This window comes from Dreissena polymorpha, chromosome 4, assembly GCF_020536995.1.
Source record: "Dreissena polymorpha isolate Duluth1 chromosome 4, UMN_Dpol_1.0, whole genome shotgun sequence".
Lineage (NCBI taxonomy): Eukaryota > Metazoa > Mollusca > Bivalvia > Myida > Dreissenidae > Dreissena > Dreissena polymorpha.
In genome coordinates, this window is record NC_068358.1 from 49,607,709 (window position 1) to 49,631,996 (window position 24,288).

The window sequence follows — 24,288 nt, forward strand, 5'->3', positions numbered from 1 at the left end:
GTTTTAGTTCTATAGTAAATGCACATAAAGCTGAAATGTATCAAGTATAACCAGAAATAACCATGCCAGAAACTGTTTATTAGTATTTTTAACAAGCAATTAAGCCAAGGTGAAATTTATGAACTTTGAAAACATGGTCTGCATCTAAGCTGCCTAAGCACTAAATTACAGCGAAATACTTCAATCTTCAATACTTAAACTACCCTAAAGAACTTAAATAGATCGTGTCAATCCAATACAATATGAGATGCTGTATGTTTAGACTTACATCAAACTATTAATAATAATAATAGGATTAAGGCAAGGTTATACGCCAAACGGGAAGACTTTAACTTTGGAATTGTGAATTTTCCGTTCCTAGATGGTAACATCCCTAAAGTTCCATCCTATGGCATTTATATTTCGCAGTTGGTACGATACGCCAGAGCATGTTCATTTGTTAAAGATTTTAATGATCATATTAAACCGTATAGTAACGAAGAAAAAGCTAAAACAATGTTTTTTGTATCATAAACTACGACGTAAAATCGCTAAACTTCACTTAAAGTATTGTGATTTTATTTCAAAATATAATGTTTCTTTAAAATGGCTTTTAACTAATGGAGTTTTCCATCCATCATTTTGTGGAGATGTTTTGAAGCGTGTTCGAAAACTTAAATATCTTAAAACAATTGTTTATGTTAAACCTTTCAATTTAATTAACTCATTTTTATCAAAAGGATATTATGCTGACGTACTTAAAAACACATGCTTGTATGTTTTCCATTCACTTGTATCTTTCTACTCTTAAAAATTGGAATTATTAATGGAATGACTATTTTATATGTTTGCTTCTAAAATATTATATAAACACAGCTGGTTTTATTGGTAATTTGATTTAACAGTACTGCCACTTTAATAATATTTCATTTTACAGTACTCAGGGTGCAGAATCAACGGTGTTTTCAGGGGTTTACAAACGGGCTGGACAGAATGTAAACACACCGTTAAGAGCTTTATTTTTGCAAATATCTCGAGTTATTGACATTCATTTCCAAAAATCGTTAGCGCATAAGACAGTTTTTCTTGCAGTCTGTGCCGATATATTAAGGTATAAGAATACATCACTGAATACGTATGAAATCGTTGACAAAATTTCACGATGCGTGAAGCATAACCGTATAAATTAATAAAATACACATGGATTTTTTTTAACAAGCACATGCTTATTAAATAAAGTAATTCTGGTTATGTCACGTTGCATTGAGCAACATAATAATATATCTTTTACGCACTAATTGAAATTCTTAAGAAAAAATGTTTAAAAATGTTATTCGTAACAAGAAATATCTTTAAAAAAGATATACGGCGTTGATTGTGGTTGCAGTTAATGAAAGGTAAAGACTTCAATGAATGAGATCAAAGATAGCGAATGTCTTTTTCTGTGCAGTTCTTAGCTGCAGCAAACGCAGTACGGGATGATACGCGGAGTTTTCGCGGCTTATTTTACATTATTACATATTGCTGTCATAAACGTATAGATACAAAACAGAAAACCAAAAGAAGAATGGAAGTGAAATTAAAACATATGAGTCAATCGGCCACACGCGAAGTATCCGTACATATTTTAAATATTTATACGCGCGTTCTTCGAACAAACCTGTTTTAGTGGTTTTTCTGGCGTTGCTATTTGATTCGATTATTAACAGTATCGAGAATCATTGCGCTCATGCTTAATTCATTAGTCAATATGATGGCATAATTCTTGTTAAATTAATTAAAAATAATATTTATCATTGTATTGTTGTAAAACACATTAAGAATCTATTATTTACATACCATATGATATCGCTGGATATCTTCATTTAACATCTGTCTGGTGTAAAGAAAATCCCAGTTCACCTATTTCACGCTATAGCGTCTTTATCATGTAACGATTATTTTCCTTGCCGCGAACTTCGATCAGCACATAGGGTAGAGACGCAGCGATGACCTGTATATAAACTCTGACATTCACACACAGTGGTCGCAAATTGACCCGATATACCTCGCGAGTTGAAATGCAATGCATTAAAGTGAGTCTTCGCTTCCACAGCTCTCTATACTTTAACATGTTAACATGCTGACAGGAATATGTAAGTTAGTACTAAATATGAGAACATAGCCTTTAAGTGCAAAAGTTTTCGCGCTGAAAATCTTCTGAAAATAAAAGGTTGACGCACAAACTGTATTGATGTCGAGATTGAGTGTAAAACTGTTCTATCTATTAAGCCTTTTCATTATATATAAAATTGTTTCATGCTGAACACGCAGTAAAACAGTGTTACAAAGACGCGGACATGTTTCCAATGTTCTGGTCGTATTCTCAAATCAGCCAATGCAGTCAATGAAGTGTATTCATCTGTACTTGGCCGCGGGAAGTTTTATTTGAATTCTATTGGACGCTAACAAAGGTCAGGCTAAGGTGAAAAGCTGTCGTATACAGCTAACGCCGAAAAAAGCACCACTTACCGGTTCCCACAAAGTCACGTGATATAGCACCCTGTTAAACATGCCGTACAGTCTCTAAACAAAAATCAATCTGAACGCTTCGGACAGTGGGCTACACCACACCGACGATGGCCGTTATGGCGGAATTGTCCGAGGATTCCCGATTGAACAAAAATAAAGCTTGTGGTTGACGGACTTCCGGCGGAAGTATTATGGTAGAAACGTGCATCGAGTTTTTACATAGATTGATCCGTGTATGCTTTGAAACGGGGAAAATACCTCGATGCATTGGAACTATGGAACGATAACCACAATCTTTAAAAACCTTAATACAGACCGACGAAATGCAACAAATTATAAAAGAATAGCAGTTCCATCGTCTGTTTTTAAAGCACACTGTAGCACACTAAACAAGCGTCTAACTTAATGGTCAGAGGACAATAATATTTTATCAGAGCACCAAAACGGATTTCGCAAAAAGTAGTACTATATACCAATTATCTACATTAACGTCAATAATACAGAGCCGCTTGCGTACTCGTAAACCAACGTTTACGGCATAAGTGGACTTTAGTAAAGCATATAACAAAATTGAACGTCCTTTATTATGGTCAAAATTAAGGGCATACGGAGTAAACGGCAAAATGAAATCGCTTAAGTCCCTGTATTAGAATAAGCAATATTCTGTTAAAGTAAATCACTAAACAACTGACACTTTCTATGTATAATCTGGTCTGAAACAAGGGTGCTTGCTATCTACGCTGGCCTTTAACTTGTACATAAATGATGTAAGTCACAGGCTCAACGCCAGTACCTTCGGAATAGATATCGACGACAACTTGATTAACCACATCTTCTATGCCGATTACTTCGTTTTTATTGCTGAAAGCGAAAAAGATCTTCAAAAACTATTTTACATTTTAAGTACATGGTGTAAGGGAAATACCATGGCAATAAATACTAAGAAAACTAAAAGTATGCACTTTCGCTGCCCAAACGCAGGACGCTCAAACGCCGTCTTCACTTGCTGTAAGTCTAGTAATGAATACACAGACCATTACAGGTATCTCGGACTCGTATTGACAGAACATTTAGACTTTAATACTACCGCTAAATTTGTAGCTAACTCAACAACACGTGCCCTGTGGTAACTCATCTCCAAATATAAAGCGTTCGGGAGATGCCGTTTGATGTCTTCAACGATACAATAGTATGACCGATCATCAGCTACGGCGCCGCAATTCGGCTACTTCGCAGTACTGTGTTAGTAACTGAAACGATGCGAGGCAAACGCATGCTGAATTGCTCCTGTTTGGAAAGTTCCGACCATTTTATCCCGATCGGATCGCGCAACGAGAAAAATGAAATATTCTTCAAACATTCTTCAGATTATAACCGGGGCTGAAGTGGACGGCAACATGGCCAGTCTGTCAGGACAGCAAGAACATCCAATATTTAAAGTCATGAACCAATCTGTTTTAAAAAGATCAAACGTACATACAATTAACGCACGTTATGCAAGTATTATCAAGTTAATTAAACATTCACGGTGTAAACCGTTTTCTTCTTATGAAATAATGGGAGACTCAGTATTTAGCTGGAAATGTGTTAGCAAGTCAGCGCCTTTCAAAACATTTTAAGCATGGGATTCACATCGGACGTTTATTGATATATATGCATCTTTGTTTCACATCAAGTGGTGCCAAGTGAAATACTAAATACTGTTAAAAATTAATGTACGTTTCGATGTACATGTACTCATAAGATCGTCGTCTACCAGAAGTCCATAACGTTTGCATCTTTTCTATGTAAAATAAAGGTTTATGTTTACGTGCTCGAGTCTGACAGTACCACGTTCTTCGTGTCAGCGCCGAATAAGATAATGTTAACGATTAGAAACCAAACCATGGACGCTATGAACTCATTTCATCAGGCAGTAATTATCTTCTCCATTTAAATGGCATAATATACTAACTATTTTCCCAATACATTGTATCATCACATAGTACATGTTAATGTATATGGTTTGTTTTATTCTTATATGATTGTGTACACAATGCATACAATGTATATTTCGGCAATATGCCTACTCTTGGTAAACCGGAACCGACCTGAAAACCGGACGATCAGGTCGGTCCCCAGACCGTCCGGTTTACAGAGAGTCTTCTGTATAATTCAATGTAAAAGCGACAACACTTTACACATAGAGACCCCCATAACCATACTTTTTCTTAAAGGCCATTCTAAGCGAAATCGATTTATGGAATAAAAAGGATGTGATGTACAAACCAAGAAAAAACTCAAATCAAAATCGACTGCGTGTGCAACTTTTTTTCCTGCTGTTTTCTAGTGGAATGTAACATATGTCAGTGCAATATTTTACTTTGTTCTCTAACTATCATATTTCAGGGAGTTAGTAGTGAACACCTATTCATGCCTTATCACTATCTCCAAAAGATAAAGCCAGAACAAAAGTTTAAACTGTAAAACATGCCTTAAAGTTAACTATGATATTAGTACAGACATACATGACACCATTATTTAAGTGCATATCTAGTGCGTATGTGTGTTGTATGAAAGATTACAAAAGGAACGAGAGAGATAAGGTTCATAAATTCTTTTAAGCATTCATATACTTTTACTGTACATATCAACAGTTGTATACATGTAACGGAATCCAATTATTAAATTAAAACAATGTCTATTAGTGATTACTAGACTATCAACAGAACACAAATGGCTAACATAAAATAGTTTACCTCAGCTAACCTATAAATGGCATTTTAAAAACAACCAAGGACCTATATGTGTGTATAGGTCCCTGAAACAACAAATGATTGTCATGCACATTTCATAAATTTGCATTGCACTAAAGAATACAGGTAACCACAGAAACAATAGCACCAAGGGTTTTACAAATAACAAATAAAATATGACATATATATCAAAACGGTGCTTTTACATCGTTCATTTCCACATAAACGGATTTCACTTGTGTGTAGTACTGTATTGCATCCGGCCCATTCTCACGTCCAATGCCGGACTTCTTGTATCCGCCAAAGGGGACGCCTACTGGGTACATGTTGTAGTTATTAACATATAGGGAGCCTGCCTTCAGATGTGATGTCACCCTGTGGGCCCTTCCCAGGTCCCTGCAAACAGGCAGTGAATGGATGTCAACACTGAACAATAATAAACGAGATTGTTGAATAATGAGGTTGTTATATTTTTGGACATTATTTAGTGTGAATGGAAACCTCAATTGTATCCCTAGATATTTACTGAGAGACTGTTATGAAAAAATACAATACTTACACAGTGAAAATCTCTCCTTTTACTTTGAAGTCACCTTTGATATTACTTACTTTGTGAAGAACTATGATATTACTTACTTTCTTAAAATTATCATGTTACTGGTTTTGTTAACTGCCCTCCTTTACTATGAACACTATCCCTATTATTTACCTTGTGCAATACTCACTATTACTTACTTTTTGAACATCGTTCTACTAGTATTACTTTCGTTATGAAAAACCCTCTTATTATTTACATTGTGAACAGTCCTTCTATTACTTTTTATGGACATTCCTCATATTACTTCCTTTAAAACACGCCCCCTATAGCTTACTTTGTGAATGTCCCTCCATCCACTTACTTTATGAATTCCTCTCTTACTAATTACTTTGTGAACACTCCTATAACTTAATTAAACTTTGTTAAACAAAATTTCTTATACTACTTTGTGAACACCCCTACCATTACCCACTTTGTGAACACCCCTCCAGCGAGTCCAAACTCTGTATTGTTGGCCCTGGCAACTACCTCGTCCTCACAGTCAAACTGCAGAACAGACATCAGCGAGCCAAATACCTCGTCCTTCACTACTGCCATGTCGTCATGGCAACGTGACAACACACATGGTGACATGAACTGGCCACCTGGGATATGGTATGTTAAAGGAAGATTATTCAAATGGTGAAAGAAATATCATTTAAGTTTGATTATGTAGGATTAATCAGTAATAGGTCCAACACAAAATACAAAAATTACATGCCTTAGTACTAAATGGATCCCATATCTGGAAATTTTGGTTAAATTGGGTAAAAAGTGAAACTGAATGTTTTGTACAAACAAAAGCAAATAACACTGAAGTGCCTTGCATGATTTGGCTAATTATCAAACTTGGCCTAATTTATTTATAACAAAACATTGGCAAAAAGTTTGGTAAACATTCTATGAAAACAGTATGACTAAGATAGCTAGGCCGCGGCTTACTTCACATTTTTGGTATAAAACAAAGAGAAATAACATTGCAGCATCTCATGCGCATTGGCGGGTTATCGAACTTGGCCTCCATTGTATTACAACAAACATTTGCAGAAAGTTTGGTGGAGATTCAATAAAAACTCGATGATGAAAGAGGGCAGAAACTGCAAAATTAACAATTCTTTTTATAAATAAAGGGGAAGAGCCCTGAAGTGCCTAATGCAAATTGGCTGCTTCTATTAGTTAGCCTCCATTTTTTGTAAAAAAGCAATTACAGAAAGTTAACAGAGGATTGGATGAAAACTGCACATGTATGAGCGTAGATACCATGGTGAAAGTTATTTATTAGAATTTGCTTATTCTAATTTGCTTACCATTTTAGTGTATATATTCATTTATTTAAATTACAAAAAGCATATTTGCCTTTAAATCTTTCTTCTGGAGTCACCTCTTGACCTCCACATAAAACTTCAGCACCCTTTAAATAAAAACATTATCTATTGAATACTAGCACAAAGCAATTTGTGTGGACAAGTCTGTGTTTGAGGCACAAAGATAAAGACAAGTGTTCATGCAGCATTACAGGATTGGCAATTCCTCGCATAAATACTGTACCTCTTGTTTGGCAAGGTTTACATAGCGGAGCACTTTGTCTGCTTGTTGTCTAGATATAGTTGCCCCTACAGTGGTATTATCATTAAATGGGTCTCCGATTTTCATTCTCTTTGTTCGCTTTACCAGCTTTTCTAAAAATTCTGTGATTATTTTCTTCTGTATAAAGACCCTGGTTCCATTGGAGCAAACCTATAAAATATAATACAGCCATTCTCTCGTCACACTGAACTGCAATAAAATGCACATTAGTATGGAAGTCATTAAAGAAATATTATCAGAGCTGTTAAGTGAAGATGAAATATATTTGTCATATCCCAAATATCTGTTCAGTCTTACATCACTTTTGACAACAAAATATAATTAAACTTAAGTGTTATTTATGTGATTTGCAATCCCACATGTTTTGTGCAACATTACCTGCCCCTGGGTAAGGAAGTTAGCCATCATGGCCCCGGACACAGCATTGTCAAGGTGACAGTCATCAAATATGATCAGTGGAGACTTCCCTCCCAGCTCCAGGGTAACATGCTTCACACCCTGGCAGATGGGGTACAGAAAAACAATATATTATTAAAAGATTTTAACACAATATAATAAAACATAACTGAACAAAAACAAACACCTTGGCGACATTTTTGTAAATTACATCAATAAACAGTCATAAACAGGTATTGCAAATTGTTTTTTATTTTCATTATTGTTTGCTCTTTTGAAATAGAGATTACCGACCTTTGCACAAGCCTCCATGATCTTTGACCCGACTGGGACACTTCCTGTGAAGCTGATCTTGTCAACTAGATCATGACTGCATAGCAACTGGCCAACCTCACCACCACCCTAATCAACACGCGTAATGCATCAATCAATTAATGACCATGCATTACTATTTATACTATGAACAATATCACAAAAATTATAACAAGAGCACCGCATAATTGTTGCCAACGCTCGGCTGCAGGTGCAGTTTTGAATAAAAGAAAGCTTGTCAGAAATATTTTTTTTAAGAGGCACAGTGACCTTGACCTTTGACCTAGTGACCCAAAAATGGGTGTGGCGTGTAGAACTCATCCAGGTGCACCTACATATGAAGTTTCAAAGTTGTAGGTGGAAGCACTTTGATTTTAGAGACAAATGTACAAGGTTTTAGCATGACGTGGACGGCACACGCCGGACTAACGAGCTGGCTATGACAATACCTCCGGTTTTCTCTGAAAACAGCCGAGCTAAAAACACAGGTAGTTTTAAGTCCATGCAAAGATTTATAATTGGTTTTTGTTTCGGATATACATTTTCACTATGCAATAGCATTTAGCCTTTGATTTTTTTCAGCTATTCCAGGGGCATTGTATACTGGCTTCAGTCAAGAAAAAGAATGTAGCATTTCACATGAGGAAAAACTAGAATATGACATAGGTCACCAAAGTATATGCTTGTTGGGCCAGGAAGGAAGGGCACTACATTAGTTAAGAATAAACGAAACACAATAGTGTAGACAAGAGCACCGCATAACGGGTGCCAGGCTCGGCTGCGGGTGCAGTTTTGAATAGATGAAAGCTTGTCAGAATATTTTTTTTTGGTTAGAGGTCACAGTGACCTTGACCTTTGACCTAGTGACCCAAAAATGGGTGTGGCATGTAGAACTCATCAAGGTGCAGCTACATATGAAGTTTCAAAGTTGTATGTTGAAGCACTTTGATTTTAGAGCCAATGTTCAAAACCTTGACAAAATGTTAAGGTTTTAGCACAACGCGGATGGTGGACATCACGACGATGGACACGACACGACGACGGACACGACAGGACAAGCTGGCTATGACAATACCTAGGGTTTTTCTCCGAAAACAGCCGAATTAAAAATTAGTATATAAAAGTTTTAAGTAGAAATTGAAATGCATGACTTCTGACCTTGAATTGTGCCTAAGAGCATAAAAATTGCACATGACACAGACAATCCTAATTGTTAATAAGAGATGTATTTGTCAGAAACACAATGCCCCCTAATGCGCCGCTTTGAATTTAATTTTGTATTACCTTTGACCTTGAAGGACGACCTTGACCTTTCACCACTTAAAATGTGCAGCTCGATGAGATACACATTCATTCCAAATATCAAGTTGCTACGTTCAATATTGCAAAAGTTATGAAAAAGGTTAAAGTTTTGGTTAAAGTTTTGGGACACACACATGGACACATACAATGACAGACAAGCCAAAAACAATATGCCCCCGATCTATCGATCCGGGGGCATAAAAAATTTCTGTTGGGTATAACAAGTAACAATACAAAAATTACAGTAGTTAACCTTTGTCCTTCATTTGTTACTTTGATCTCCACTAAGGAGAAATAACAATTCTATATGCCAGATTATCAGGAAATATGGATTAATAATTCAAAGTAATATTAATATCAACAAGAAATGTGTGTGTGATGGGGAATAATAATCCAAAAATCAAAAACAAATCCTCTAAGGAACCTTGGTCAAAGAGCAGAAATGAAAATGTATTAACTTTGTCTCTCAATTCTGACCTTGACCTTTTAAAGAAGGGAATGGGAATTGTATGTCGCACATTTTATAAGAAGTTATATGAACAAATTGTTCCAGCATGTTAAATGAACATTCATTAACTTTGATAAAGATAGTGAACTTGAATTTTGACCTATAAGCATCCGAATATGAGGACTAAAATTCTTTAGTTATATTCCAATCCTTCTAGTTACACAAAATATTTTTTATCAACTCTGACCTTGAATTGTAACCTTCAACTTCAACCTAAAAATCATGGGAGTTTTCTGAAATCAAACATACAGAGCAGACACCAAATCCAAATCCCAACCCATCCACCAGACTAACCAAGGACGATGCAACTACAATATACATGGTAAGAGGGCATCAAAAAGACTAGACCTGTCACAGACGTGACGTAACCCCCACATGCCGCATTGACACAGACTATTTTGCATGCTGTTTTCACAAAACAAGAGAATCTAATTTATGGCGATTTTTTAAGAATTATTATGCCATTATCACCTTTGAACTCTTGAATTCTTTCCCATGACATGCCGTCCAATGACTGTGAACAAAATTAATGTACATAGTCATTTTAAAATCTCACACTGAATGACATACATGTACTTATGGCCCAGACAAGATCATTTCTTGCCATTTTTAACCTTTGAACTAAAGGTGTGACCTTGACCTTGGAGATATCTATGCAATTTTTTCACGCGACACACCGTCAAATGATGGTGAACAAAAGAGCCATATGATTTTATAATCTCACAATAAACGACATAGTTATGGCCTGGACAAGCTCATTTATGGCCATTTTTGACCTTTAAACACAAAGTGTTACCTTGACCTTGAAGATATCAACATAATTCCTTCGCGCGACACACCGTCCAATGATGGTAGACAAATGTGCCAGATGATTTTAAAATCTCACAATGAACGACATAGTTATGGCCCGGACAAGCTCATTTATGGCCATTGTTCACATTTGAGCTCAAAGTGTGACTTTGACCTTGGAAATATTGACGTAATTCTTTCGCGCGACACACCATCCAATGATGGTGAACATATGTGCCTGATGATTTTAAAATCTCACAATGAACGACATAGTTATGGCCTGAACAAGCTCATTTATGGCCATTTTTTACATTTGAACTCAAAAGTGAACTTGACCTTGGAGATATTGACGTAATTCTTTTGCGCGACACACCGTCCAATGATGGTGAACATATGTGCCAAATGATTTTTAAATCTCACAATGAACGACATAGTAATAGCCCAGACAAGCTCATTTATGGCCATATTTGACCTTTGAACTCAAAGTGTGACCTTCACCTTGGAGATATCGACGTAATTCTTTCGCGCAACACACTGTCCAATAATGGTGAACAAATGTGCCAAATGATTTTAAATTCTCACAAGGAACAAGATAGTTATGGCCCCGACAAGCTCATTTATAGCCATTTTTGACCTTTGAACTTTAAGTGTGACCTTGACCTTGGAGATATCGACGTAATTCTTTCCATAACACACTGTCCTATGATGGTGAACAAATGTGCCAAATGATTTAAAAATCTTACAATAAATGACATAGTTATGGCCCAGACAAGCTCATTTATGATCGTTGAACTCAAAGTGTGACCTTGACCTTGGAGATATCGAAGTAATTCTTTCGCGCAACACACCGTCCAATGATGGTGAACAAATTTGCCAAATGATTTTAAAATCTCACAACAAATGACAAAGTTATGGCCCGGACAAGCATTTGACCTTTGAACTCCAAATGTGACCTTGACCTTTGAGATATTGACATACTTTTTTCACACAACACACTGTCCTATGGTGGTGAACAAATGTACCGCATCATTTTAAAATCTAACAAGGGACAAAATTGTCACAAAACCAGGTTTTCATTGTGAAAAAAAATCTGATAAAGGAAGAAAACTCAAACTGAACTTTTGAAATGTACAAACAAAATTAACCCCCTTTGTAAGTTTGTTTTTAAAAAAAATCTATTTTTAGTCGTGGCGACCTTGACATTGGAGATATTGACGTGATTCTTTCGTGCGACACACCGTCCCATGATGGTGAACAAATGTGCCAAATGATTTTAAAATCTCACAATGAATGACATAGTTATGGCCAGGACAAGCTCATTTATGGCCATTTTTGACCTTTGAACTCAAAGTGTGACCTTGACCTTGGAGATATCGACGTAATTATTTCGCGCGACACACCGTCCAATGATGGTGAACAAATGTGCCAAATGATTTTAAAATCTTACAATGAATGACATAGTTATGGCCCGGACAAGCTCATTTATGGCCATTTTTGACCTTTGAACTCAAAGTGTGACCTTGACCTTAGAGATATTGACGTAATTCTTTCTCGCGACACACCGTCCAATGATGGTGAACAAATGTGCCGAATGATTTTAAATTCTCACAATGGACAACAAAGTTATGGCCGGACAAGCTCATTTATGGCCATTTTTGATATTTGAACTTTAAGTGTGACCTTGACCTTGGAGATATTGCCGTAATTCTTTCGCGCAACACACCGTCCAATGATGGTGAACAAATGTGCCAAATGATTTTAAAATCGTACAATGAATAACATAGTTATGGCCCGGACAAGCTCATTTATGATCATTGAACTCAAAGACTGACCTTGACCTTGGACATATCGACGTAATTCTTTCGCGTGACACACCGTCCAATGATGGTAAACAAATCCCAAATGCTTTTAAAATCTCACATTAAATGACAAAGTTATGGCCCGGACAAACTTTGACCTTTGAACTTCAAGTGTCACCTTTGAGATATTGACGTACTTTTTTCACACAACACACTGTCCCATGGTGGTGAACAAATGTACCAAGTCATTTCAACCGTGACTTAGTTTTTGACCTGGCATGACCCATATTCAAAGTTGACCTAGACATCATCTAGATACAACTTCTGACCAAGTTTGGTGAAGATCGGATGAAATTTAGGGACAGACCGACAGATCGACAAAGTGACTCCTATATAGCCCCCATGACCAATCACAATGAACAACAAAGTTAAGGCCCGGATGAGCTCATTTATAGCCATTTTTGACCTTTGAACTTTAAGTCTGACCTTGACCTTGAAGATATCGCCGTAATTCTTTAGCGCAACATGCCAAATGATTTTAAATTCTCACAATGAACAACATAGTTATGGCCTGGACAAGCTCATATATGGCCATTTTTGACATTTGAACTTTAAGTTAGACCTTGACCTTGGAAATATCGACAGTAATTCTTTCGCGCAACACACCATCCAATGATGGTGAACAAATGGGCCAAATGATTTTCAAATCTTACAATGAATGACATAGTTATGGCCCGGACAAGCTAATTTATGGCCATTTTTGACTTATGAACTTAAGTGTGACCTTGACCTTGGAGATATAAACGTAATTCTTTCGTATGACACACCGTCCAATAATGGTGAACAAATGTGCCAAATGATTTAAAAATCTCACAATAAATGATAAAGTTATTGCCCGGACAAGCATTTGACATTTGAACTTCAAGTGTGACCTTGACCTTTGAGATATTGATGTACTTTTTCCACATGACACACCATCCCATGGTGGTGAACAAATGTACCAAGTCATTTCAAAATCTAACGATAAATGACATAGTTATGGTCCTGACAAACTTTCAGTTTAAAATACACTAAGTGACCCCATGACCTAGTTTTTGACCTGGCATGACCCATATTCAAACTTGACCTAGACATCATCTAGATACAACTTCTGACCAAGTTTGGTGAAGATCAGATGAAATTTCGGGACAGACCGACAGACCGACCGACAGACCGACAAAGTGACTCCTGTATAGCCACCATTACCAATGGTAATGGGGATATAAAAACAAATCCTTACCTGTACAACATTATAGCAGCCATCTGGGAGTCCTGCCTCCTTATACACCTCTCCCAGTACCACTGCTGTAAGGGGTGTTAACTCAGACGGTTTGAACACAAAGGAATTGCCACAGGCAAGAGCAGGCGCAGACTTCCAAGAAGCCATCTGGAGGGGATAGTTCCAGGCCCCTATACCTCCTACAACCCCTAGTGCTTCACGAATAGTGTAGGCATAGCAGCCATCAGAGAGGGGCAAGAACTCCCCTGCAATGTTAACAGTCTAATGCTTTCAAGCAGATCAATATTTTGACACAAAAATATTACATGCAGACATAATAAACCAACAAGGGCTGTTTGTAAAACATGCATGCCCCCATATGGGCTCTCTGTTGTAGTGACAGCCATTGTGTGAATATGTTTTTTGTCACTGTGACCTTGACCTTTGACCTAGTGACCTGAAAATCAATAGGGGTCATCTGCCAGTCATGATCAATGTACCTATGAAGTTTAATGATCCTAGCCATAAGCGTTCTTGAGTTATCATCCGGAAACCATTTTACTATTTCGGGTCACCGTGACCTTCACCTTTGATATAGTGACCTGAATATCAATAGGGGTCAACTGCGAGTCATGATCAATCTACCTATCAAGTTTCATGATCCTAGGCATAAGCGTTCTTGAGTTATCATCCGGAAACCATTTTACTATTTCGGGTCACCGTGACCTTGACTTTTGACCTAGTGACCTGAAAATCAATAGGGGTCATCTGCGAGTCATGATCAATGTACCTATGAAGTTTCATGATCCTAGGCATAAGCGTTCTTGAGTTATCATCTGGAAACCATTTTACTATTTCGGGTCACCGGGACCTTGACCTTTGACCTAGTGACCTGAAAATCAATAGGGGTCATCTGCAAGCCATTATCAATCTACCTACGAAGTTTCATGATCCTAGGCATAAGCGTTCTTGAGTTATCATCCGGAAACCATTTTACTATTTCGGGGTCACTGTGACCTTGACCTTTGACCTAGTGACCTGAAAATCAATAGGGGTCATCTGCGAGTCATGAACAATCTACCTATCAAGTTTCATGATCCTAGGCCTAAGCGTTCTTGAGTTATCATCTGGAAACCATTTTACTATTTGGGGTCACTGTGACCTTGACCTTTGACCTAGTGACCTCAAAATCAATAGGGGTCATCTGCGAGTCATGATCAATCTACCTATGAAGTTTCATGATCCTAGGCCTAAGCGTTCTTGAGTTATCGTCGGGAAACCATTTTACTATTTCGGGTCACTGTGACCTTGACCTTTGACCTCAAAATCAATAGGGGTCATCTGCGAGTCATGATCGATGTATCTATGAAGTTTCATGATCTTAGGCCCAAGCGTTCTTGAGTTATCATCCTGAAACCACCTGGTGGACCGACCGACAGACCGACATGTGCAAAGCAATATACCCCCTCTTCTTCGAAGGGGGGCATAATTAGCTCTGGGCATCCCTGCTAGGTTAAAGCAGGGATTATTTCTTGAAAATATTACAGTATGCTGGTCTAGCATTAAACTAAAACAAATTATGACATTTTAACTCCACGAAGAATTTGTATTTTACATCATTAAACTTGTTTATTGAATATTTGAATCCCCTATTTCCAACTAAATCTAAGGGCCCACTTCACATTCTGTTACCAGCTATTGAGGCAGCCAGTCCCCCATAGTACTCTATGGTGTCTGCACAGCTCTGCATGTCCAGTCTAGCCTCCCAAATTGGCTTGCCAGTGTCCAGTGTCTCCAGTCTAGCTATCTCCTCTAGACGGCTCTACAATAGAACAAGGGACAAATTTGTCACAAAACCAGGTTTTCAAATTGAAAAAAAAGTCTGATAAAGGGAGACAACTCAAACTGAACTGATTGTTTATAATAAACCCACTTTGTTTAAAAATAAATCTATTTTTAGTCGTGGCGACCTTGAGATTGGAGATATTGACGTAATTCTTTCGCGCGACACACCGTCTACTGATGGTGAACAAAAGTGCCAAATGATTTTCAAATCTCACAATGAACGACAAAGTTATGGCCCTGACAAGCCCGCCAGCCTGCCTGCCGACATTCCCCAATCTAATAACCAGTTTTTTCCTTCGAGAACCTGGTTAATAAGTGGGGTGAATGCATGTGTGTAAAATGTCATCAAAGCCTTTTCAGAGCCCACAAGCTAATTTATGATGATGTTTTCCATCTAAACGTAATTTTTCCTTAAAGAGACTTCTAACTCTGATAGGCATATGCAGACTGCACAGGCTACGTTGTTATGACCATGTACACACTTGCATTAAGCCCAGTTTTCCCAGAAACAGTCTCATATGATAATGTACCACTTACAAGCTGTCAATCAAACTAACTGTTCAGCCAATCAGATACCACTTTAAAACCGCCATTCTGCAGGACCAAGCGTTTTGTATTGATGGATTGAATGTTATACCTAAATCAAATAAGTTGGCTAATTGTTTAGCAACTGAATGATTGCTTCAATTAAATACTTATGTTAAAACTCTATGGATTATGTTTTTTATAAACATTTTGAATAATTGGCATAAGCTGAAAATGTAATCCATTACTCTATTGGTCAAAATTAAAAAACACAAAACAAGCTTGGGTAAATTTTCATGTCACATTTTTTATTGCAAAATGGGCTCTTGGTTTATGGGCCAACAATATCAATGCTGTCATATGTGACTTTCAATTTAAACTTGTTTGCTTTCATATAGTACAAAAAGTAATCCTGCAATCTTGTTACAACACAAACTAGTACATATTATACCCGTATGATGTCAGCCGCACGTTTGAGCACCTGCCCCCGATGGAATCCTGACATTCTTGCCCATCCCACCTGAGCATCCTTTGCTGCTGTGACCGCTCGGTCCACATCCATCTTGCTGGCTAACTGCATGGAGCACAAAACTTCACCTGCAAACAGATATGCTTCCTGAACTTTTCACAGTTGGTAATCTTGCTTAAGAAAACCTTAACAGTAAAATGAATATTTGACTTTAAATAAAATCCTATTCCACGTGGACTAATGCTCCTCATGTTGACAATAAACTAGAACTTAAAATTATCAATATCAGAATAATTATTTATAATAAAATCATCACCGTTTAAAGCAGGCATTGTACAAAATAATTGATGTAGGCTTATAGGTTGTAATTATAAATTAACCGTGGTGCTTGCTTTGTGATTTCACTCATGTCAAAGTTTGCAAATGACATTTCATTAACGATGAGCTACTGTGGATTCAAAATTTACAACTTACAAGCAAATTCATTGAATTGATATCCCCCGCCAATATGATTCTGGACACAAAACTGTTATATTTGACACTAAAAAAGCATTTTTTTTAAATACAAAGGGCCATAACTCCGTTCTTAACAGATGGTGTACAATTTGGCATGCTTCATCCTCTTATCCATATATATACTCATACCAAGTTTCAATGAAATCCGCCAAAGCACGTCCAAGATATGGCTCCGGACACAAAAGTGCCGGACGGACGGACAACACCAAAACAATATCTCTCCGCCTATTGCGGGGGATAACAAGTGCACATTTTTATTGCCATTTATACAAATATGACATAAAGAAGAAAAGAACATGTAACTTATGTTTCCCCGTGACCTACCAGTGGCAGGATACTGGAGCGGGATCTGGTCCCGGGAGGTATCAAGGGCTATGCGTCTACCAGCCAGAAAGTTGAGTGGTTCAGTTACAGCTGGACATTTCATAAGCTGGCTGAGGTTACTACACTTTCTCTGCAGTGTCATCAGAACCCTGTGTCCTGACCTCGATAGCATTCTCACTGTTGCATTTTTACAATACAATAATGTAAAATGATGTGGAAGGCAACAATGAAAGTTCATTATTTCTTGAATTTGATGTTAACATGTCAATTAAGATGATAATTGGACAAATCATGCAGTGCTCCAGCTAGGCCTAAATCAAAGGGCGCACCGCCCTGCCCTCCCGAACCTCCGCCCTGCCCTTCCTAGGGCCCCCCCCCCCCCCCCCCTGCCCTAAAAAAAAAAAAATTTTTTTTTTTTTTTTTACATATGACGATTAATAAATCTCTTATTAAAGTACATTGTAATTAATTCATTCCTCATTGTAGTCATTAAATTTGAATTGTTTAATGATGATGGAAATAATTTATTCTAACAATTATTAATAACATGTTAATACACATGCAAGAGGAAGCATTCCAGAAACGCCCGCGTGCTCTAAAGTGCCCTTTTGACAAAATACTGCGCGTCCTAAATGCCCTTTTTACAAAAAATCCCCCCTGCCCTTTTCAAATCCTAGCTGGAGCACTGTCGTGTTATTGCAAATTACGTCCAAGTTCTGTACTAACATCTCAACACAGAAACCATGTCAATACTTGTTGCAATTCTTGTGGGTTTGTTTGTTTTGTGGAGCTATTTGCAGTCTTCAATAGTATTTCAGACAACTTCCCAACATGCGTTGTTAGTAACACGAGGAAGTGGTAGTGGTGGTGTTGGTGGTGGTGGTGTTGGTGGTGGTGGTGGTGGTGGTGGTGGTGGTGGTGGTGGTGGTAGTAGTAGTAGTAGTAGTAGTAGTAGTAGAAGTAGTAGTAGTAGAAGTAGTAGAAGTAGAAGTAGTAGCAGCAGCAGTAGTAGTAGTAGTAGTAGTAGTAGTAGTAGTAGTAGTAGTGGTAGAATGTATTACAAAAATGCAGTTAGCCTTACATTTGGTAAAATTTAAATATATTACAAGGGAGGCAAATGCTGTAACAAAAAGAACATGCATAAACGATAGTTGTTTCCCTTGTTTGAACAATCCTTAAAATGCCTATTTCCAGTAACTGTGACCTTCACCTGTGACCTTGACCTTTGATCTAGTGACCTCAAAATCTATAGGGGTCATCTGCGAGTCATGATCTATCTACCTATGAAGTTTCATGATCCTAGGCCTAAGCGTTCTTGAGTTATCATCCGGAAACCACCTGGTGGACGGACCAACCGACCAACCGACATGAGCAAAGCAATATACCCCCTCTTCTTCGAAGGGGGGCATAAAAAGTTTGTTATATTTAAAAAAAGTGCATCCATAATAATGTTCAATAGTATATTTCCTACTGGTAATGGGTCACATTAGCTTGTGTCCCAAGACAATATTGGATTCCTTGAAATCAACCCTGACTTGGCCAGATTCAGCTATACGCAAACTGCTGGGATTGATGTGTCCTGCAGATTTTATTTTGGATTGAGTACTACCATCATAAACAGAAAAGTTCTGAACTGTTCAAATCTCATGACATTTGATAATCTGCCATGATATTAAGGTAGCGCACCCCTAATGGGCACATATCCGAATATAATTTAATAAATTATTTTCCTAATCAGCATCATTTCACTGAACTACATGCAAATTTGTAGGTAGGCTTTCCATGCTTTTAAAAAAAATATACCTATTTTTTCAAAACCACCCTCATGCTCGGCTTTTGTCCAGTTTATTTTCACCCCTGGGGTATATAAAAGTTCCATAATTCATTCAAATTTTCAAATATGGGCATGCAGTTGGTGTGTACAGATGCAGTAAAGGTGTTTAAAGTATAAACAAGATGAAATAAGTATTCTTTTACAGACATTTATTTGTTACAAATTTTTATCTATGGAATAGCGCCATGAAATTAAGTGATTTCAGCCAAGTAAAAATTGGGTCGGTTAAAAACAAAGTGTCATAAATTTCAAAATAGTATCATTTAAGTTATATTTTAGACTTAGTTTTTATAGAAACACTATTATTACAGCAAAAATACCAAGAAATAGACAGATTTACTGTTTACTTTTTGAAATAAAAATAAAAATGCAACATGCATCATTCGTATTTTCAGCAGTAAATTACCCAATTAAGCCATAACGTTGTTTTAATATAAAAATTGAAGGATGTGCATACAATTTTCAACATATTTAACAATAAACATAGCTTATATGCTATATTAAATCAAGTTACGTTAGAAAAGAAATAAAACGTGTCGCAAAAAGTATGCGATGTTGTCAGGATTCGAACGTGCGCGATGTTCCCAAAAGATTTCTAGTTCATCGCCTTAACCACATGGCAACGACAAATTCACATCGGTGCAACCTTAAATTAGATATCCACAAGTTAATAGGTAAAAAGACTCGTCGATCGTTGAAGAAATCGCGAAATCGTATTTTTCAGATGATAATTGGATCAAAGTCAATATTTATAGTGAAAACAAGGGCTGTTTGTAAAACATGCATGCCCCACATATGGGCTCTACGTTGTAGTGACAGCCATTGAGTGAATATGTTTTTTGTCACTGTGACCTTGACCTTTGACCTAGTGACCTGAAAATCAATAGGGGTCATCTGCGAGTCCTGATCAATCTACCTATCAAGTTTCATGATCCTAGGCATAAGCGTTCTTCAGTTATCATCCGGAAACCATGTTACTATTTCGGGTCACCGTGACCGTGACCTTTTACCTAGTGACCTGAAAATCAATAGGGGTCATCTGCGAGTCATGAATAATGTACCTATGAAGTTTCATGATCCTAGGCATAAGCGTTCTTGTGTTATCATCCGGAAACCATTTTACTATTTTGGGTCACCATGACCTTGACCTTTGACCTAGTGACCTCAAAATCAATAGGGGTCATCTGCAAGTCATGATCAATGTACCTATGAAGTTTTATGATCCTAGGCATAAGCGTTCTTGAGTTATCATCTGGAAACCATTTTACTATTTCGGGTAACCATGACCTTGACCTTTGACCTAGTGACCTGAAAATCAATAGGGGTCATCTGCAGGTCATGATCAATGTACCTATGAAGTTTCATGATCGTAGCCATAAGGGTTCTTGAGTTATCATGCGGAAACCATTTTACTGTTTCGGGTCACTGTGACCTTGACCTTTGATATAGTGACCTGAAAATAAATAGGGGTCAACTGCCAGTCATGATCAATCTACCTATAAAGTTTCATGATCCTAGGCATAAGCGTTATTGAGTCATCATCCTGAAACCATTTTACTATTTCGGGTCACAGTGACCTTGACCTTTGACCTGAAAATCAATAGGGGTCATCTGCGAGTCATTATCAATCTACCTATCAAGTTTCATGATCCATAGGCATAAGCGTTTTTCGAGTTATTCATTCCGGAAACCATTTTACTATTTCGGGGTCACCGCTGACCTGACCTTTTATCTAGTGACCTGAAATCACTAGGGGTCCATCTGCGAGTCATTATCAATCCAGGGTTTTTTTTCCCAACTTTTTGGAAGCATAGCCATGGCTTGGAATTGGGAATTTTATCGGCATTTTCATGAAATTGGGAAAATAAATTCATTAGCCATTTTTTTCCCATGAAAGGTCCACTGATTAGGGAAATACTACATTTGATTAAAACGTCTTTATAATTATTCAATTAAAAGAACCAAAATCACTATAATACTTGTCTGAGATGTAATTGAATTGAAATTGAGATAAAATACGCATAAGACTTCTATTTAAAAAAAAAACAAAAAAAAAAAATTTTTTTTTTTTTTTTTTTTTTTGGAAATTGGGAATTTTTTGCCACATTTTGGCGAAAAAGTATACTTTTTGGGATTGGGAACTAGCCGAATTACGGCTTATAAATTCGGGCCAACAAAAACGCTGCAATCTACCTATGAAGTTTAATGATTCTAGGCATAAGAGTTCTTGAGTTATCATCCGGAAACCATTTTACTAGTTCGGGTTACCGTGACCTTGACCTTTGACCTAGTGACCTGAAAATCAATAGGGGTCATCTGCCAGTCATTATCAATCTACCTATGAAGTTTCATGATTCTAGGCATAAGCGTTCTTGAGTTATCATCCGGAAACCATTTTACTATTTCCGGTCACCGTGACCTTGACCTTTGACCTAGTGACCTGAAAATCAATAGGGGTCATCTGCGAGTCCTGATCAATCTACCTATCAAGTTTCATGATCCTAGGCATAAGCGTTCTTGAGTTATCATCCGGAAACCATTTTACTATTTCGGGTCACCATGACCTTGACCTTTGACCTAGTGACCTCAAAATCTATAGGGGTCATCTGCGAGTCATGATCAATGTACCTATGAAGTTTCATGATCCTAGGCCCAAGCGTTCTTGAGTTATCATCCGGAAACCACCTGGTGGACCGACCGACCGACATGAGCAAAGCAATATACCCCCTCTTCTTCGAAGGGGGGCATAATAATGTATTCTAAATGAATTAGGTAACACATATCAAAATTCGAAGTTTGAAAAAAATCAAATGCATCTCTCGGAAATATCCGATCATTGAAGATCGGCAATGATTGTAAATTAAATCGCGGGAAATCATTAGAGGTGCGCTACCTTAAGATGATTAACTCTTGATCCATTTGCTGATGTTATATATCTTCGGTGAAGTTTTTAATTCCCTTGATATATTTGATACTGACTGTAATAATTTATGTTTGCTCCACTTCACATGTAGCCATTGAACCAGTAGCACGCAATAAAAGTATATGGAGTTCTTATGATTGATGAACACATAATTAGAACGACCAACATTGTGACAATTTCGTGACTTGATAGCAGACAATTGAGCTCCTGACCAGACTGCCAACTGCAAAAGCTGGTCTGGAGCAAGGCTGGCTGTATATGGCAGAAGACTCATGGTTGCCTGATGAGTGTCAAATGTCAGATAGAAAAGCTGTCTTCATGCTTCTGACATTTTATGAATGAAGGCAGGCATAGAAACAGAACAGCACTTAACAAGAATCATCAGGGTTTTTATTTCATTCACAATATTGATCCATGGCATACCAGCTTTATTAATTTGAAATTTGAACATGTTGCAAGATTTGTGAAAATTGAATGCTAGCTGAAAAAAAGGTAGAAATAATCCCCAGGTGTCTATCAATTTACAGCAAACCAAATGTTTTCTAAGCTTTTAGTAGAAGGCTTGTTGTTGTTTATCATTATTTCAAAGCATACATACATATATTTTCAAATTCATTGGATGAGTTCTTCATTTACATGATAAAAAAACTCTGGTACATGTACAACATATCTTTACAATACACTAAATATAATATTTCGTCCGAACTTGTGGGCGTCCGAATTCGCATCTGTTTCATAACAATGAGCATTTATTAATTTTCAATCTGTTGTCATATATTTTTGTTACGAATACGACTATTTTAAGAATAAAATTAATATGAAAAATGCGCAAAATACCTAAGTATACCAACAGAAACAGAATATGTCTGAAAAGTCCACTGTTAGAGATAACAATTTGCTCACCGCGTCATTGGAAGTCAAATAGGTCATAGGTTAAAACGGTCCATTGAAAACAAAAATTAACAAGAGCTGTCAAAGGACAGTGCGCTCGACTATTCGAGTGCTTGACATTATAACGTTAGCCATCATGGGGAAATTGTTCATATTCAATAATTTATTAGACGATCTTTCAAAAATAAAAAAAGGAAAAAAAATGGGGGGGGGGTGAGAGGGGGTATAATGTGGGGTGTGGTCATTCAGAAGGCGATCTTTCAAAGATAAAAAAAGGAGACAAAAAATTATTTGGGGGGGGTAGGGGGGTGAGAGGGGGGGTACAATGTGGGGTGTGTTAATTTATTAGATGATGTTTAAAAAAAAATGGGGGGATAGGGGGGGAGGTTGGGGGTTGAGAGGGGGGGGGGGTGAGAGGGGGGTATAATGTGGGGTGGGGTAATTTTTTAGATGATGTTAAAAAAAAAATGGGGGGGGGAGGTTGGAGGGGGGGAAGGGATTCTGTGTAGGGGCGTGGGGTATTGTTTGGGTGGAATCCATTGTGGTATTCAGGTAAGTGTTGTTTTGTCAAAGTAATAATAAAATGTGATCAATAAATAAAGAAGATATGGCAATTTAAGCAAAACGTTCAATTATCTAAGTGTAAAAGGGGCCATAATTATGAAACAATGCTTGATACAGTGGTTTGCTCTTGTTTATAGGTTGAGGTCATGTTGGTAAACAAGTATGCAAAATATAAAAGCAATATGTCAAAGGATATAGGAAATATTTGGGGTAGTACGCAAACTTTAACATAGATATATCAATAATATGCATATTCTAAGTATAAAAGGGGCAATAATTCTGTCAAAATACTTGATACGGTTGTCTGCTCTTGTTTATAGGTTGGGGTCATGATGGTAAACAAGTATGCAAAAAATAAAAGCAATATGTAAAGGGATATTGAAAATATTTGGGGTATTACGCAAACTTTAACATTTGCTGCATATTCTAAGTGGAAAAGGGGCCATAATTATGAAAAAATGCTTGATAAGAGTTGTCTGCTCTTGTTTATAGGTTGGGGTCATGTTGGTAAACAAGTATGCAAAATATGGAAGCAATATGTCAAGGGACAATTAAAATAATTTGGGTAGAACGAAAACTTCAACATTTGCACGCTAACGCAGACGCCGACGCCAGGGTGAGTAGGATAGCTCCACTATATATAT

At 37.2% G+C, this 24,288-nt stretch overlaps 1 protein-coding gene across 2 annotated transcripts; it reads right to left on the minus strand.

Moving 5' to 3' along the window:
• Window positions 1–5,071: 5,071 nt before the first annotated feature.
• Window positions 5,072–23,262, minus strand: LOC127877684 (4-trimethylaminobutyraldehyde dehydrogenase-like). 2 transcript variants are annotated; one of them, XM_052423801.1, is made up of 11 exons: window positions 23,093–23,262; window positions 17,433–17,609; window positions 16,575–16,720; window positions 15,446–15,575; window positions 13,775–14,019; window positions 8,080–8,187; window positions 7,768–7,887; window positions 7,351–7,539; window positions 7,159–7,213; window positions 6,236–6,407; window positions 5,072–5,621 (listed from the first exon to the last, which is right to left on the minus strand). In XM_052423801.1, the coding sequence occupies exons 2-11, from the start codon at window positions 17,602–17,604 to the stop codon at window positions 5,414–5,416; spliced, it is 1,545 nt and encodes a 514-aa protein (XP_052279761.1). In that variant the 5' UTR covers window positions 17,605–17,609; window positions 23,093–23,262; the 3' UTR covers window positions 5,072–5,413. The 2 variants fall into 2 exon arrangements, with proteins under 2 accessions (XP_052279761.1, XP_052279760.1); XM_052423800.1 differs by having other exon boundaries at window positions 23,027–23,261.
• Between the last annotated feature and the right edge of the window lie 1,026 nt (window positions 23,263–24,288).